The 17,296-nt window shown below is 39.7% G+C and overlaps 3 protein-coding genes across 3 annotated transcripts in view; 1 reads left to right on the top strand and 2 right to left on the bottom strand.

Moving 5' to 3' along the window:
* Nucleotides 1–2,162, bottom strand: part of foxj3 (forkhead box J3) — a 71,016-nt gene extending 68,854 nt beyond the window's left edge. The window contains exon 1 of the mRNA XM_083938942.1: nucleotides 2,013–2,162. The gene's annotated coding sequence lies outside the window, so the exon portion shown is untranslated. The remainder of the gene's footprint in view (nucleotides 1–2,012) is intronic.
* Nucleotides 2,163–7,353: 5,191 nt separating this feature from the next.
* ppcs (phosphopantothenoylcysteine synthetase) lies at nucleotides 7,354–10,697 on the top strand. The gene is made up of 4 exons (XM_083939765.1): nucleotides 7,354–7,487; nucleotides 9,395–9,932; nucleotides 10,014–10,117; nucleotides 10,331–10,697. Exons 2-4 carry the CDS (start codon nucleotides 9,398–9,400, stop codon nucleotides 10,655–10,657), a joined length of 966 nt encoding a protein of 321 aa, XP_083795891.1. The 5' UTR covers nucleotides 7,354–7,487; nucleotides 9,395–9,397; the 3' UTR covers nucleotides 10,658–10,697.
* Nucleotides 10,698–11,049: 352 nt separating this feature from the next.
* Nucleotides 11,050–16,573, bottom strand: utp3 (UTP3 small subunit processome component). The gene is made up of 16 exons (XM_083939764.1): nucleotides 16,445–16,573; nucleotides 16,263–16,350; nucleotides 15,576–15,632; nucleotides 15,434–15,490; nucleotides 15,229–15,346; nucleotides 15,076–15,144; nucleotides 14,866–14,987; nucleotides 14,603–14,758; nucleotides 14,429–14,500; nucleotides 13,119–13,159; nucleotides 12,923–13,019; nucleotides 12,582–12,719; nucleotides 12,336–12,472; nucleotides 12,196–12,256; nucleotides 11,735–11,842; nucleotides 11,050–11,185 (listed from the first exon to the last, which is right to left on the bottom strand). The coding sequence occupies exons 1-16, from the start codon at nucleotides 16,459–16,461 to the stop codon at nucleotides 11,096–11,098; spliced, it is 1,428 nt and encodes a 475-aa protein (XP_083795890.1). The 5' UTR covers nucleotides 16,462–16,573; the 3' UTR covers nucleotides 11,050–11,095.
* Between the last annotated feature and the right edge of the window lie 723 nt (nucleotides 16,574–17,296).

The following is a 17,296-nucleotide window of genomic DNA, read 5'->3' as shown; positions in this document are numbered from 1 at the left end:
ATATTACTGCACGCAATCTGCAAAAAAAGCATGCATTAACTGCACTCTAGGTCTATTCTTTAACAGCCAGCCAGCAAAATGTCAGTTCTTTTGTCTATGCCAATTACTCCACTACTGTATTTCACATAGTTCTTTCAATAAATATAAGTTATTGCTGGTAATAACAAGACTCTTTTGGTGTTGGATGGCATCGAAGGTTTAAATATTTCTCTTGAAGGAGTTGAGTGTTAGCCGGAGCTAGGGACACTGCCATAAAATGCCAAAAAACAAACTGCACATGGAGCTTCACTGAAAGCGACGGAAAGTACAGCAGCAAGACAATACACAGAATTCTGTTAATAATAATTTATTTATAATACTAATTTACACAATATGATAAAATAAGCTACTCTGGCTCTGCTTACCTGGAAGAAGTAACAGCTAAACTCAAACTCCACATGTCTTTCTAAAGCTGCAAGCACAGATAGCCTCGATCCAGACAGCTCGCTGTAGGCCTGCTATTTAAAGGATGGGTGATTAAGAAGCAAACCAGGTCTGACCTTTGATTGTGGGTGCTGACTAACGCTATGGGCATTTTGTTAGCTGAAGCAGAAGGTCTGGCAGGGTTGGGATATGCTGGGGGAATTTATAATGTTTTGTTTTAGTCATAAATTAAACATTTTAATTGCTGGATTTATGACAAAATAAACCTGGGAGCATGGGATTATATATGATGAGCAGCTAATAATTCGCACCGCATTGCACCTCAATCTTTAAAACAACAACGTGACTTCATTGATAAAATGTGCACAAGTTGACAGCGGGGCAAATTAAGAGTTCAGTCATCCATCCTCTAATAAAGGCCGTCAGGATGAAGCAAGGGCACCGTTTGTATACAGCTGCACGCAAATGCCAAAGCCATTTAGTTTAAAGGCATAGCATAAACTAATCAGTGTCTGCCCTGCGCGATCACACACACCAAACTGGTGAGACATCAAAGCAAAGGGAAGTATGCCCTGAGAAATAATTTGCACACACACACACAGGTCCAAATATTTAACTGCAACACCGCCTGTGCCATCTCAGGGCTAATCCACAAGGGTATACCACAACCACCTCCAGAGGCAAAGACACAGTCCCGAGATTAAAGTCAGTCGCATAAAATTCCCCCTGAAACATGCTTTTGCACTTGTTGATTGTCCAGGGCCACATGACAAAACCTGCGCCTCCTCATAAAAGATCCGACTAGTTTTTTTTGTTTGTTTGTTCGTTTTTTCTCATACAAACGAGGATCATTATTTTACTGAGAGGAATTTACCAGCGAGCCTGAGAAACAGACGATTGACAGACGAGAAAACACACTGCAACAGCTGTGAGTCAAATACCATCAGAGCATGCATGCAGGAAAGCCAAATGACACTGGGTTTCTACACACACACACACATACACACACACACACACACACACACATACACATACACACACACACAGCTAGGATAGGTCATTATATTATGTTATTCAACAAAATGCGAGGAAAAAAACACACACACACACACACATACACACACACACACACACACACACACACACACACACACACACACACACACACACACACACACACATATACATAGACACAGACACACACACACACATACACACACCTAGTTCCTGGCCCAGCAGAAAGCTCAGCTAAAGTTAGCTGCTGGCTACCAAAGCTAGCTGTCAAAGTTGCCCTGTCAGTTGTCACCGGTTGCACGGCGGCGGTACTAGCAGGCTAACGCGAGAGCTGTCAACTTGGGGAGAGAGTTACAGCAACACACGGGGCTGGGTGTACTAACAACTGAACCTCAGAGGAAACGCTGACTGGGTGCCTAAGGAAAAGGGTGTCCCCCCCAAAAAAAAAGCTTGTGTGTGCCAAGGCCTGTTCACTAGGGCTCAATCCCCAGAACTTCAGTGCGTCTCACTTCCCCGTTAAAGTCGTCCATTTATCGGGCCTTAGTTCAACTTCCATGCCCGCGTAGCTCACTTACTCTGGGCGAAAGCTGCTGTGACGGTGGCTCCTCTGTAATCCTTGACGGTTAGTTTCAGAGTAACTGCCCCCTCACCCTTTTCCTTCCAACCTCCTCCTCTTCTTCTTCTTCTTCAGCTAGCGGGGGTCTCTCAGGAGTGTCCTGCGTGCTCTTGACGTTATCGACCTGTGCAAAAAAGAAGAAGCGCCGTGGCGGTTTTAGCTTCGCCGGTGTGCCCGCGGTGCCGTGGCGTCCCTCTCTTCAGCTTCTCTCTCCGCCTTCTCCTGTTCGCCTTTCTCTCGGCGGCCGAGCCAACATCCGGGACTCTCCCCCCACCGTTTGGGTTAAGTGTCCGGAACTACTTTCACATACGACGACGCACATGAAGGTTTATTCTCTCACCACCCCTGCCGCCACAGAAACTAGCGCGCGGTCAGAATGCCGACTGTGCGTGTGCACCCACACACGTGAGCTTTCCTTCCTATCAATCAAAGAGTTGATCAACAAATCAGCTTTATTTATGGAGCATTGGAAGTGAATATAATATCCCAAAGTGCCTAATAGCGTCAGACAAATAAAGAGGTGAAACCCCAAGCAGCGGTGGAACAATAATACCACACTGTAGAAATGCTATGTTACAAGTGAAATGCTGGCATTCAAAATGTCACTTTGTAAAAATACAGAATTAAAAAAGTAAAAGTACTCAGAAGAAAGCAGAACGGCCCTTTTAAGAATATTCGATTATTAGATTATTTTATTATTTATTTAACCAGGAAAACGTCTCATCTCTTTTACGAGAGTCCTGGCCAAGCAGCCACACAGTTCCACAATTACAGACAAAGGTTAGAAAAGAGACCATATGAATATAGTCACATCAGAACAAAGCATGTACAGACAGAAGAGACAACATCGATAAGTAGGGATTTAAATCTGTTTAGAGAAACCAGCTCCTTCAGTTTCAGTTCACTGGTTCAGTGCGGAGGGCGCAGTTCGGTATGGACTCAAGGTACAGTAAGAACAAATCCTCATTATAATTGATAGATTAACCTAAATATCACTTTGCAGCTAATACAAGTGGGGCAAATTTCAATTACTTTATATACTGCTGTTTAGCTTAATCTACAACAATATATGATACATATTATCATTGGTTGTTAGTGTTTTGTATTAAGAATCTGCATCTGTAAAAGTACAATATTTCCTCTTAAATGTAATGGAGTAGAAGTATAAATCAGCATAAAATGCAATTACTTAAGTAAAATACAAGTACCTCAACAATGTAGTAAGAACAGTCCTTGAGTAAATGTACTTATCCCACCACCGTTAATAAGACAGGATCTCAGAATAAATCCAATTCAATTCAAGAAACTTTATTTGTCCCTGAGGGGCAATTCAAGGGCAAAAACAACAACAATAACCACAAACAGTGCAAAAAGAAGCAAATACAGACTAAAATGATGCCAGCTCCTGCAAAATATACAATTATATGGTTTACGGTGCATTGTTGTATGTACAGTAATAAAAGCAGAAAGAGAGTAGAAGATAGTGCATGTGGGCACCACTGTCTGATAGTGATTATTTGGTAATATTGCTAATCTAGCATGATGGTAGCCTAAGTTATTAACACACACAACTACCTGTAGAGTTTACACTTTCTAATAAGCCCTTGTTTTATTTTATTTCATTTATTTATTTACATCTAGAAGATGTTCTTATTAATGGAAGATAACTGATCTAGTATTACTTGATGAGTTAGCCTATTAACCACTAGTAAAGCCATTAGTTAACATATAACTTCTTCTACAAGATTTTTCTGGACGAAAACACATCAAAGAAATTATCCATGATTAAAAAGGCCTATGTAACTTTTACGAGTATATGTTTTAGAGAAATTGAATAATTAGGTTGGCATATAATCCTACAGGGGGGTAGCTACGAGTAATGACCTCCCTAAAAAATGCAGTGGGCCCCCATTTTAATTTTAGATTCTGGATAAGGTATCTTTAACCCTAATTATTACTGATTTTGACACCACTGGAGACAGAATAAAGGCTACCGCACACAAGGTCATTGCACAGTTTTAGTTGCAAACCACCGCCTTTCTCATTTAATCTTTTATGTGCAGAGTTCCCAACGCCATGGTCTAAATGCTGATTCAAAATACTAGCGATCAAATACTAAACTACTTCCTCTTTCTTTGTCTTGGCCTAAAACAGCTGTCCTTTATATATAGTGAGATAGTGAGTTTAAATTATTGCCCTTTAACATCCCGACATGTCTAACTATCCATTGTACAGTGTAAACTGCATAACCTCTAAAATATACGGTATATATATATGCATTGGTATATATTCACCAAGGACATGACCTCACTGTCCTCAATACGGTATCTGCAGCCCTGGTCCTCTGAGTTGACCTTGTCTTAATTCTCTATTCCTGTAATACAGCTACAGGTTGTGTTATATTTCAGTTATATCATGTTTTATTATATAATATTATTATACATATAATTAATTTTGGTAATTTTTAGATTCTATGCCTCATTTCCAACTCCAAACAACCTGACTGAGAGCTTCTTGAAGTGACACAGGACTCCATGATGGATTTATTAAAAACCTGAACCAACTCTAAATGGTTGTGTGGTGTTAGAGAGAAAAGTAGTGGCTCTTTAATTTGTTATAAACGTGAACATAGACTACATATCAAAAAAAAAGCTGGAACTAATCAGGTTAATCAACACAATAATCAAACTTGTATTGAAGAAAGTGGTGCTGAGTGTATATTCAACAGGGCAACAGCACCTCTTGTGGGTTGATCAAGGGTATGGCTGTTAATAAATCCTGAAAATCTGTGGTAGATATATCAGTTCCTTAAATCAAAACATTCACAGCAACAATGACTGATCCTTCCCTTCTGCTCAAGGTGAACAGTTAGACTGGAACGCAGAATTAAAGTTTTGGTCCCCACTATGCTGCTTATCTGAGACACTAAAAGGTCAAATGAAATCCCATTGCTAGGCAACAGCCTGGGTTAACTTCCTATTTAAATTTATATTAATTTAATTCGGCAGAGCAACATTTATTTCCCTCTACATTGTGTTAGGTCACATCATGTCATCAATGTCATATCCAATTGAAAAAAGCCCAAAAGCAGGATGTCAAATTTGCAGTAGGATAAATGTTCAGATCAAAATCAAAATTTGATGACCAGCGAGGTTTATTTACTTATAATGATTTTACATGAAACGAGTGAATGGACTACAATAAAAGACCATGTTTTCAATTAGTTACTTCTTACATAATATGGAGTTTTGAAAACTAGAAAACACACTTTTTTATTACCTGCAGTTTTAGATTTTAATCTGTGATCATTCAAACAAAATAGAAGTTTCTTCCTTCAGAAAGTTAGTTTTAAATGTATCTTCGTGGCTGGAACTATTTATTCTTTATGTTCCAAACCAAAACTTGATCCTAGTATGAATCAAACTTTAGTAGAACAATAAGAAGAGACTGAACTATTTGAGGTGTCATTGATAATAAATGGTCCTGGGACAAACACATACAGTGATTGGTTACTACGCAACACCCTGTCCGTGATTAAAAGGTATGCAACAAAACTGAGCACCACAAACAGTTAAAGAAGTAATTCAGGCTCTGTTGTTTTCACACCTGGATTACTGCTCTGTGGTTTGGTCGGGCATTTCAATAGGTAATATTAAGAAGCTACAGCTGATACAGAATAAAGCTGCACGCGTAGCTCTCTCATGTGGGTTCAGGTCAAATGTCAGTAAAATGCATGAAAGCTTCTCCTGGTTAAAAGTTAAAAACAGATTTGTGTCCTCACTCATGGTTTTCTCAAGGAACCTCATAACTTAGACAGTCTGTTTTTTGTTTAATTGCATCAGTTATAAGTTATTTGAGTTGTATTTTGTGTAATGTGATGTATTATGTAATGTTTAAGCATTGTGTTTAATGTGATTGTGTACATTTTATTGCCACTACATAAAACTGCTGGACCCTTGGAAGAATATCTATGCTAAGGCTAAAGGGGATCCAAACAAACAAACAAACTCAGCAGAATTAGCCCACAGTGGTGTATCGAGCACCCATATTCAACCAGTCTTTTTGAGGGATAACTTTTAAAAAAACTTTCCACAAAAGAAGATGAGCACCAAATACTCCCTGGCCGTGCCTGAAGTTAACTTTTTTGGCCACCAGCCACATTGTATTTTAACAGCCAATTTTTTTGTGCCTAGAATAAAGGTGAACGACTCAGAAAATGCATAAGAATGGTTCTTGAACTTGTACAGAATCCACATTAACGTGCTGTTGAGTTATTAACCAACTAAATCTCATTAATGACTAGAATGACTTACAGCTGTGTCGGACCTGGTGTGGCAGCATTAAAAAGAGAAAGTAACAGAAATAAAAACAGCCAATCATCTCATTTATTTAGTTAATACCCAACTGAAATCCATTAGTCACTGTTTCTTTGTCAGTGTAGAGTCATTAGATACCCAGGATCAACATTTTATTTAAACTTTAGATTAACAATAAACAATACATTTATAACAAATGACTTGTAAGTTCATGTTGCTTTTCAAGATAAGACATATTTTGACTGATTAACATTTATATAAACAACATTAACAATCATATAATTAACAGAACTACATTCCACTGTAATGTGGAGGTCAGACACTGATTAAAAACCCTTTCACAGAGCACAAACCGAGGCTCAAAGAGGAGGAGGAGCCGTCTCTTCCTCTGCTTCTTCCGCTCTACAAACACAAACATCTCCTCTGTTGTGGCGTCGTACACAAGCCAGTCGAGAACCTGGCCATCCTTTACACTTTGTATTAAAACGTCTTTTTTTATTTATTTTTTTTAAACCGTCTTCCTCGTCCTCTTTTTTTTCTGTTGCAGCCACATTATTTTTCTCCTTCTTCCCGTTTTTTTATTTTGAAAGTCCAAGGAAACGGCGGGGCTTGCTTCGCAACAACATGCTACCTGATTGGTCAACAACACACAACACTTGCTCAGTGTAGTGTTGTCTTATTGGCTACACGCCAACGTGGCCGTTAGATTGACACTTTCACCCGCCAATCACAAACGTTTTCCGCATTTGGCGTGTGGGCGGGTCCACTCTCGCTGAGTCAGTCGGGACGGTCCGGTCCAAAAAGGCCCCTCTCGAGAAACGTTCCCCTCGGAACCTCTGGCAGTCTGTGTGCGCCACCGATGATGCTAATGCTCATTAAGTCTGACACTTCATTATTAAAGTGAGAAAAGTAATCGGCGCACGACTGACATTGTTTCATCTGACTCAAATAAAAAAATAAAAACACGAGTGGTTGCCATAGTGGTACCGCTTACAGCCTCTGGGGGCGCTAGCGGTTTTCTTGTGTATATATACCAAGACCAAAGAATTCAGCTCAGTAGCTCCAGGAAGTGCAGAAGTTGCTGTGCAGCTGACTGAAAAACAACGCCGGAATCTGAAGTAGGGCTCTTTGCAGTTTTATCTTTAAGTATTGCATAAAAACCAAAACAATCCTTGTTTCGGTGTCATTCAGGGCTGTTGTCAATGCCAGATTATCGTATCATAGCAACTATCGTGACGCGTTTGACAGCGTGAAAGAGGGCTCACTGTCTCACCTGTCATATTACTCATCATTTACACATACATTCAGAAAATAATCCACGATATCGTCCCTGACACAAGTATTTTATTATTATGTTATTACGCAAAGTGTAAAGGTCAAGGTTACCTGTTCAGTTCATGCACACTTTGGGGTTTAACTTGTTCAAACGTCAACTGGGATATTACTATAAGGGTTGTTGACGTACTGTGATCTGACTATCAGTCATAAGTTAATTATGTTCAAACACTTATTGTTAGGTGTTTCGAGTGTTACATTACAATATAAAGTGGAAAAAATATTAAGAAACACTTCTCAGCGTGACAAAGAAGTCCAACAGCAAGACCACAAACTACATCCTCATTTGTTTTAGTTAGGTATACAACTGTACATGCATGCACTGCGAGGTATATAACTATATTATATATATAAATATTATATATACATTTTCTCAGTTCAAGGGTAAAGCTGGAATGCTACTGCATCTTTGAGGCCAATAGTGAAAGTTGACAGTTTTTATACTATTTGGTTGTTTTTTTGTTTAGACCAACATATGTATTAAGTGGACATTTTACAAACTGTGAAATGGAGTCACTGTTTCTAAATAACCTCTAGATCTACACTACTGTTCAAAAGTTTTAGGCAGGGATGAAAAAATGCAAAAATGCAATGTAAACTAAGAGAGCATTCAAGCATGGAAGTGTTAGTAGTTTATTTTCATCAATTATCAACATGCAGTGACTGAACAGAAGAGAAACCAATACTTGGTGTGACCACCCTTTGCCTTCAAACAGCATACATTTTATCTAGGTTAACTTGCACAGTTTTTTAAGGAACCCGGCTAATGGCACTGCTGGACATCTTCACATTTTAAAGGGAAATAAGCTTGATGTGTCTTTCATCTGCTGCACTAAGTTTCCTTGGCTGATCACCACTACACTACGACCCTCAACGATGCCAGTTTTATATGTTCTTTTTCAAAAAAGTTTGAGCAGCACATCTCGTAACCCCAGTCTGGTTTGAAATCTGTTTGGAGAGACTTTGCTGATGCAGTAAAACTACCTTGTGTCTTGTTGCTGTGCTCAGTCTCGCCACAAGAAACTGTCTTCCACAACCTCACCTCAGTAGCATAAAACTTTTGAACAGTAGTGTACATTCAGCATGTCTATGCTGCAGTGTCTTTTCATTTAATTACCTATATTTTAGTGTCAGTCCAGTTGGATTCATGAAAGTTGTTGATTTACGATTGCACTTACATATTGTTGGGGGACATGTGAGAGAAGGAATACATAATAATGGTCAAATTTGATGCAGTCAAATTTTTAGTCCGTTATAGGTCAAGATCAAAACACCACACCTACCCTTCCCATAATGAAACCCAATACTTCTATTCAACACTTCTTGCCTAGTAAATGCCCAAGAATACAAGACCCCGGTTTGTTTCTTGCATTGTCTTTTAAAAATGTATGGTCTTCAGGTCTATGCTTGCATCTTGCACATAAACTGTCCTCAAATGTTTATTTTGCACTTAAGATTCAATACCATGTTTTACTTGGCTGCAGCTGTGTCTGATTTCTACAGTGTATGTCTTATTGCATCATCAGGTTCATTTACAAAGTCCCCTCCAGACCAACAAAACTGGTTGAACAGGCAGCCTTGCTATGCAAAAATTCCCCATTAAAAACGGTCTGACATTCTGGCTGTTAATGTCCATCCCTACTTTGCTGCACTGAATCCTCTTTCCTCACGATGCCTTCTCTCTCATCAGGTGATGGCTAAACCCAGAATATCTTCCATTGATGGGAAGTTAGCAGAGGAATTTGCTGTTCCCTCCCATGTCGAAGAGGTCAAAGAGCAGATGGCTGTATTCGCCAGGCGTCATGCGGCAGCGGGTCGCAGGGTGGTTCTGATTACATCAGGAGGCACCAAAGTTCCACTTGAGTCTCGCACTGTTCGCTTCCTCGATAACTTCAGCAGCGGCAGACGAGGAGCCTCCTCAGCAGAGTATTTCATAGACTCGGGCTACGCTGTCATCTTCCTACACAGGCATCGCTCCCTCTACCCCTACACACGTATATTCTCAACCATAAACATGCTGGAAGCTCTGAAGTTCAGAAGTGGAGAAGGAGCGTCTGGTAACTCTGGTGAAGTGGTGGTTAACCAGCAGGTGCTTCCCAACATTGCCAAAGCACTGAAGCAATACCAGGAAGTGCAAGAAGGCAAACTCCTGCTGCCCATCGAGTTCAGCACTCTGTCCGAGTATCTGCATCTACTCAAAGCAGCAGCACAGGCACTCAGCACAATAGGTACAGATTAACAACTCTTTGCAGGTTGAAATTGTAGCTCTTATCCAACATATTGTTCATCACTCCTTATTCTGTGCTTAGGGTCTAAGGCCATGTTTTACTTGGCTGCAGCTGTGTCTGATTTTTATATCCCAGCATCTGAGATGCCTGAACACAAAATCCAGTCTTCCAATGGACCACTTCAAGTGAGTGAAAACATTAAAACTCTAGCAAATGTACACGCAAGACTTGTTTGTTTCAGCCTTGAGAGCAGAACGGCTCAAGGGACAGCAATGTCCCTCAATGCAATTAGCTGTAAGCACCATTGTGCCCAGGTCCAGCCTCAAAGAGCTGCAAGTATGGTTGTGGACTCTTGATCTTGTTATTAATGAGAATATAATTTCTCTTCTCCCCTTCAGCTCAGCATGAACATGGTCCCCAAGATACTGTCCCCGCTGGTAAAGGACTGGGCACCTCAGGCCTTTGTCATATCTTTTAAGCTGGAGACAGATGCAGATATCCTGCTGGACAAAGCTCGACGGGCTCTGGACACCTACAGGCACCAGGTGGTAGTGGCCAACGTGCTGGACTCTAGACGGGGTTATGTTGTGGTGGTGACGCGCGAGACTCAGGCTGAGCTGCTCCTCACAGAGGAGGATGTGAAGAATGAGGTGGAGATAGAGGAGAGGATAGTGAGCAACCTGACATCAGCACACAACAAGTTCATAACTCAGCAAGAGGGTTGATAGTAATCATCAACACTGCAGGTTTGAGTCAGTGATGGAGCTGTAAGTTGTTTTGCCTGTGATCTTGCCTGATCCTGAGCTTGGTTTATATTCACACTTGCCTATTCTGCTGACCAGTTACTGTATATTAAGTAGGCTCTATGGTTGCATAACCTAGTAATAACTAACTATAATTGCATCATGCCTTCCCTTGTCCTTTTAATGTGCTCTAAAAATGGGCCTCTAAGTTTATAATAAAATTGTAAAATGTTTATTCATGTTTTGCAATGATAAAAAACAGAAATCATTTGGATGTCTTTTCTACAACAATACTGACGGTTGGATAATTCAGTGACATGCTTTACTGCACACCTATAATAAACATTTACAAGTACAGTCCATTGGTATTTTTCCAACCCCATGGCTCCACTTGGCAGCATATTTTGGATTCTTTCTTGGTTACTTAAGTTTGACGCTCTTCTTGACACCAGCACGAATACCAGACAGCTCCCCACTGTATCTCGTCTCCTCCCGACGAACATCGCGCACCTGTGGTGAAATGAACAACAGTGTCAATATTGATCTTGGGAACGTCTTTGACATATAATCTTCATCCAAACTGATGAGTCTACGGACGGTTCCCCAGAATCTTTAGCCCCTGATCAGATAGCATTGCCAGTTGCATCTTGTTTTTTTAATTCTTAATAGGCAACCATTGAGTCACCGTTCCGCAGCTTAACCATTATTTTTGCTGTTAAGTTAAATGACGTTTGCTGCTTTCTCACTCTGAGTTTAAGTTTTTACAACTTGAGGCATTCAGGGCACTATGGTACCAAACACTGTACTTTTAGTACAGCCCAAATTATGTTTGCCCTACAGAGTACAGATTCACTTTAAAACGGAAAAAAAAGTAACGTGAATTCCGGTTCAAATATGAACAGTACCAAACCCTACAGGGCAGAAAAATGGGAGGTGTTAAGCAACACAAAAGTGACAAGTGAAACTCTTCATTCTCGTTGAAAACAATTACATGAAACATGCTTTATGACAATAACACGGTGTCATAAAAATGGTCTCATCAATGTGTGGAATACAAACCTGGCCCTTTCTGCGGATTTTGGCCCGTCTGAACTTCTCTCTGTGCTTGACTCGGGGATTACGGTCAATTTTCTTCCTCTTTGGCGTGAGCCCCTTGTTCTTGGCCATCTGGAATTGGTAGAGGCATATCATTAGAAAAAAATGTTCAGAAATGACAGTAAAAGTTTACCATTTTCATTTGTGTTTTTTTAAAATATATTTTTGGTAAGCTTGGTCTAATGTACTTGTGGTGTAATGTAACATGCAATGTGGTGTATGTGTAAGCCATGTGTTTATAATGTAAGCCTGTATAAGATTATCAATTAAGTATAAACATAGAAATTGCATTTTTGTACAAATCATCACTGGGAGGATCCATTCAGGTGCTGGCAAATGATCATCTGATCTGAAGGTGTTTATTATATGGTGTATATTATGTTACTCTGGGTAATATCAGTCTGTAAGTGGTTGGAACTCTGTACCTGGTAAGTGATTCCTCTCTTGACTTCTGGACCTTCTTCCTCATCTTCATTCTCCTCCAACCTGCAACAAATTGACACCACATCAGATCCCCAGTTGATTTTGTCCCCAATGCTGTTTTGAAGTATCAAGTCACACTTACTCTTCAGCATCTGGGTCATTGCCCTTTCTCTTCAATTTCGACTGTTTCTCCACATCTCTGTAGAAACTGAGAGCCGCTTCCTCATCCAGGTCAGAGTCCGAGTCCTCCTCAACCTCAGGCATAGTTTCTGCAGAATCCTGTAGACAACATGCAGTCATCACCCTTCAAGCTCCATATTAAACATCAGCAACAGATTCAAAGTGAGGTCTGTGAATGAAGGTACCCTCAAAAACCCAAACATCTCACCTTTTCAATCTTACTGGAGACTCTGGTCTTGTTGCCCTTTCTTGGTCTGCTGGTGGTCTCGTCCTCCTCCTCTCCAGTAAGCAGCTTAAGAAACTGTGGTGCAAGCCGAGCGTCTACTGAGCCTAGTTCGTTGATAAGCTGCAAGTATTGAAGAGCCAGTAAGACAGAGGGTGTAACTAATGTGTGCATAGAAATATTTCATGATCTTGTGTCCCATGGCGTTGTTAGTGTGATCGAAACCAGTGACTCACAAATGGATGCTGTCCAAAATAAGAGTAAAATACATTTGCTAATACTGTGTGTTCCTCTGGCAGCAGGTGTGAATGGCAATGTGCACTTACATTTCTGTAGGTGAGCAGTCTTTCAATCACTGGGTGGTTATGAGCAGGGATCCGTTTGGCTTTCAGCACCAAGTAGAAACTGATGTTTGTGCAGTAACTGTGGCAGGAAAAGAATGATTAGTCATTCAAGTCATCAAGGCTAGAGACAAGACTATTCAACATGTAATCACTATTTAATTCTCTTTTGAGAACTTACTTGAGATAGAGTTGCTGTTTTGTCTTGAGGTAATCAGCACCCTTTGGAAAAACGGGGAAGAAATTAATCACAAACTTGATTGCCATAACAAAATGAAATTATGATGTTTCTTGGTGCTACCCGGCACATATCCACACTGCAAGCTTACAACAGAGCACCAAACATCACATTTCTCCCTTATTAATCAATCCAACAGTAGCAATTACATTCTAAAAAGAAAATAAATTAATTTGTTTATTCCAAGACCCTAATCAAAGTACTGGAAGATTTCAATATGAATACTTAATGGCTTAGATCAAGATCAATGTCTCATGCAGCCCCAGGTTGAGCAGATTATGTGAACAATAATTAGTCTTCAATTAAAGACCGAAGATGGTGCGTCATACAACTCAATTCTGCAGAGTAGCTGATTCTCTAATGCCCTGATTCTACTGTAAGATACGGATCAGCTCGACTCACTTCTGGTACTGGTACCTTTCTCTTTTTGTTTTTCACTGTGGACAGTACCGATCAGGCCTAAGCCACACATCCTTCATAAGCAGTGTGTGATGGCACCTGTGTGGTGTCCATACAGACAGTAGTTGCTGCTGCCACGTTGCCTGCCTTCCTACATTGAGGCTGCTTATGATAATGGCCAGCATAATATATTTCATTTAATTACAAATGTTATTTATATTTGTTTTAGAAACAAAAAGGGCAAGATTCTCTCCACAGAAATGAAACAGAAAGTGTTGAGTTAAGTACAAATATCTACATTTTGTTCATGTCTGTGATATATTCTCCATATATACACATTGAAACTGGAGTGAGAGCGCTGTTATGACATCAATATGACTCTCCAAAGACAGTTTCACTGTCTCTTTTCATTGTGAACAATGTGCATGTCACAGTAAAAATAAAGCTTTAGGTGGCTTTAGGTGGCTTAAATGTACATTGTACGTGGCACACTGATAAAAATCAGTTTAGAAAGGTCCTTTGGCCCAAATGCTGTTATCTATGTCCTATTTATATAGGGAAATACTTAAGTTGCACTGTTCAGTTACTTGCAAAATAAGTAAAACCTCGCCTGAGGAGACACAAAAAAAAGTGCCAGGTACTAGCCACAATTTTGAAGATGACCGTTCTAATGTGTAATGAACTGAACTGAACTGTTTGGTGGAAACGTAACTGAAGAATGACTAAGTTTATCACATGACCTGTCTCTTTCACATTTTCATTTCATACACTGGTATTACACAATATTGGTTATAGCCTTTAAAATTCAGTGCGTTAACAAATTCATAACTCAAAATTAATCTAAAGCCACTCACCTTTCCTGGTGGGATCTTTCCTTCCTTGACCATCTGTACGAGAGGCTGCAGCTCATCCTTTAGTTCATTAAGCTGCACACACAAAATAATTCATGTCATGTTGGTTCGTGCTAACAAAGTAAAGATTTTTTGGTTATCTTACACAAGTGTTTTGGTTGCATGCCTGAGTTTTACCTTTGCCTTGAAGTCCTGAATAAGTTCGAGCAGCTCTGGTGACTCCTTTTTCAAAAGTTTCATTTTTTCCTTCTGGGACATCTGCTTCAGGTCTTTCACAATCCTCTCTTCTTTTTCCCCAGTCTTGTTTTCATCCTTCTCTTCCACAGCAAATTCCTTAATTTAGACACAAAACAACCAAAATAAACAAACACAACAACAACCCTTTCTATCATCACATGGAGTTAATCCCAGGTGCACAGGAGAGATTTACAACACAATACCTGAAAGAAGTTTAAATCATAATCCTCCTCGCTCAGATTTGCAGCTAAACGTTTTTGGATATTTTTAGCCTCCTCTTCTTCTTCTTGTTCCTCAGCTTCCAACTCATCTTGCGATTTTTTGTCTGTAATAACACAATTAAAAGCAAACATTAACCACATAGACAATCAGGAACTGTCTGAATAATATTCCTGGAGATCAAAGATGCTTACTGGTGGTCACATAGTCAGAGTCATAGAACATCTTCTTCTTGGTGCCCCATGCCATTTCATTAGGGAGATCTGTGGAAGACAATACAGTTAGTTACATGAGCTAGTATGACAATAAACCAAATCCTGGACATAAACTGATGGTTTTATGTTGACCTTCTTCTTTTTTCCCCTCTAGATCACTCTCCATGTCTGTGCCCTCCTCCTCCTCCTCTTGTTCCACTTCTTCTTCCTCCTCCTCCTCCTCTGAGTCATCCAGGGCCATCACTTCCTCCTGTGAAATTCAGTTGAGCTTGAATTTGTTCTTGAACTAGATTGATATTTTGAAGGTAAATCCAAACAAACACATAAAAGCCATCACCTCATCATCCATGCCCTCCTCGTCACTCTCCATTTGAACACCGCTGGCGAGAAGTTTCTGTGGCAAGGAGACAAACAAAGTTAAGAGAACACAAAAACAGCACCATACACTTACATCAGAAGTGACGCTGACGTAAACTTACTGCAATCTTCTCATCATGAAACTCGTCGATTTTGTCCTTTGTATACTGTGAAGATTTCTGAAAGGAAGAGACGAGACAAGTTCAAATAAGAATGTCAGCTTTTTAATTCTTAATTTTGTATTAGTTTTATGTAAGAATAATCAAACAAGACAATGGCACAGTACAATCTAATAAGAAATGACACAGCCAGGCAGTTGCTATAGTCTGGGGCAAAAAACATAGAGTATTCAGACCGGGGGCGCCCTTCAGCACCACTCAGTCCCTCAATATGTGTCTCTTGGAAAGCATCTGGGATACACTCCATCAAAGAGAGCAATTTGAGACATTAAAATAAAAGTAAGGTGGGGGGATTATGTTTGACAAGAACATCAACCATTTTCCCCACCTTGCATAGTATTTTATGAGGTTTGAGGTCCGACTGTATAAGTTGTTCATATTAAAGTACTGACTGTTGTTAATTTTTTATATATACTTAATTTATATATTGTTAAGCTATATTTTTGATTTTTTTATCAATATCTTTTTTTTGCTCATGTGTTCTTAAACTGAAATAATAAAATAAAGATTTCTAAATTGAAAAATAAATAAACAAAAATACTGTACGTATAAACACACACTCGCAGGCTGAAACGGGCCTTTGTATCAGCGTTATAAAGCACATACACAACAACAGTGTAGTCCTCTTACCTTATCAGGGACAGGCATGTTACTGTAGGCTTCAGGGTCCTCTTCATCATGTCGCTCTGTCTTGTTTGGCCTTTGTATCTTAATTTTCCTGAGAAATAAATTAAAGGAAACAGAAACGTGTTGAAATTTCTACGCCGTTCAGAGGCTGTTTATATAAGGTCGATAACTTAAGCCAAACTCACCTTTTTTCTCGAACCATGGTTGAAATTAAATAAACCTGTTTGCTACACGTTAGCAAACAGAACAGGACTTCACAAAAAGTCCAGTATTAAAACTGTAAATATTCAGTCGAGCTGAGCGGAAGAATTCCCAGTCTGGTAACCACGTGCTTCCGGGATTTCTTCTTCTTCTCCTTTAGTTTTGACGGCGGTAACACAGCAGTGTGGACGCTGCACACCGCCGCCTGCTGTGTGGATTCATTCAGTGCTTCAGAACATGTCTGAAAATATACATTACCATGAGTGCAACGTATTGTTAGCAAAGATGAATGGTTAAAGAATAAATAAATACATTTACACAACCTTGATAACAGGCTTACTGACTTATAGGAAAGGTAGCCATGCACAGATACAATTGAGCTGAAGGATTCACTGTGCCTTCATAATGTATGTTTAAGATTAACATAAGATGTATAAATATATGAATGTGTTAATGATGACCATTTTAATATCATATGCACCATAATAAGCTGTGTGTATAGGTTTTAGACCACTCTAGCTGTTAGGCCGAATTTAATTTGCAACTCGATTTTAATTCAATTCAATTTTATTTATAGTGCCAAATCATTTTAAAAAAGTTATCTCAGGACACTTTACAGAGTAGGTAAAGACCACACTCTATGACTTATTTATGATGTACAGAGACACAACATTTCCCCCATTGAGTACACAATGGCAACGAAAACCTTCCCAATAACAGGCAGGAACGTCAGACAGACCCAGCTCTGTGGAGGACGGACATCTGTCTGCACCGGATGGGGAGGAAGAAAAGAAGAGAGAAAGAGAGAAAAGAAGGACAGGTCGACATAGAGAGAG

The sequence above is a fragment of the Echiichthys vipera genome, assembly GCF_963691815.1.
Source record: "Echiichthys vipera genome assembly, chromosome: X".
Classification (NCBI taxonomy): domain Eukaryota; kingdom Metazoa; phylum Chordata; class Actinopteri; order Perciformes; family Trachinidae; genus Echiichthys; species Echiichthys vipera.
This window is presented reverse-complemented; position numbering and strand designations above follow the sequence as displayed.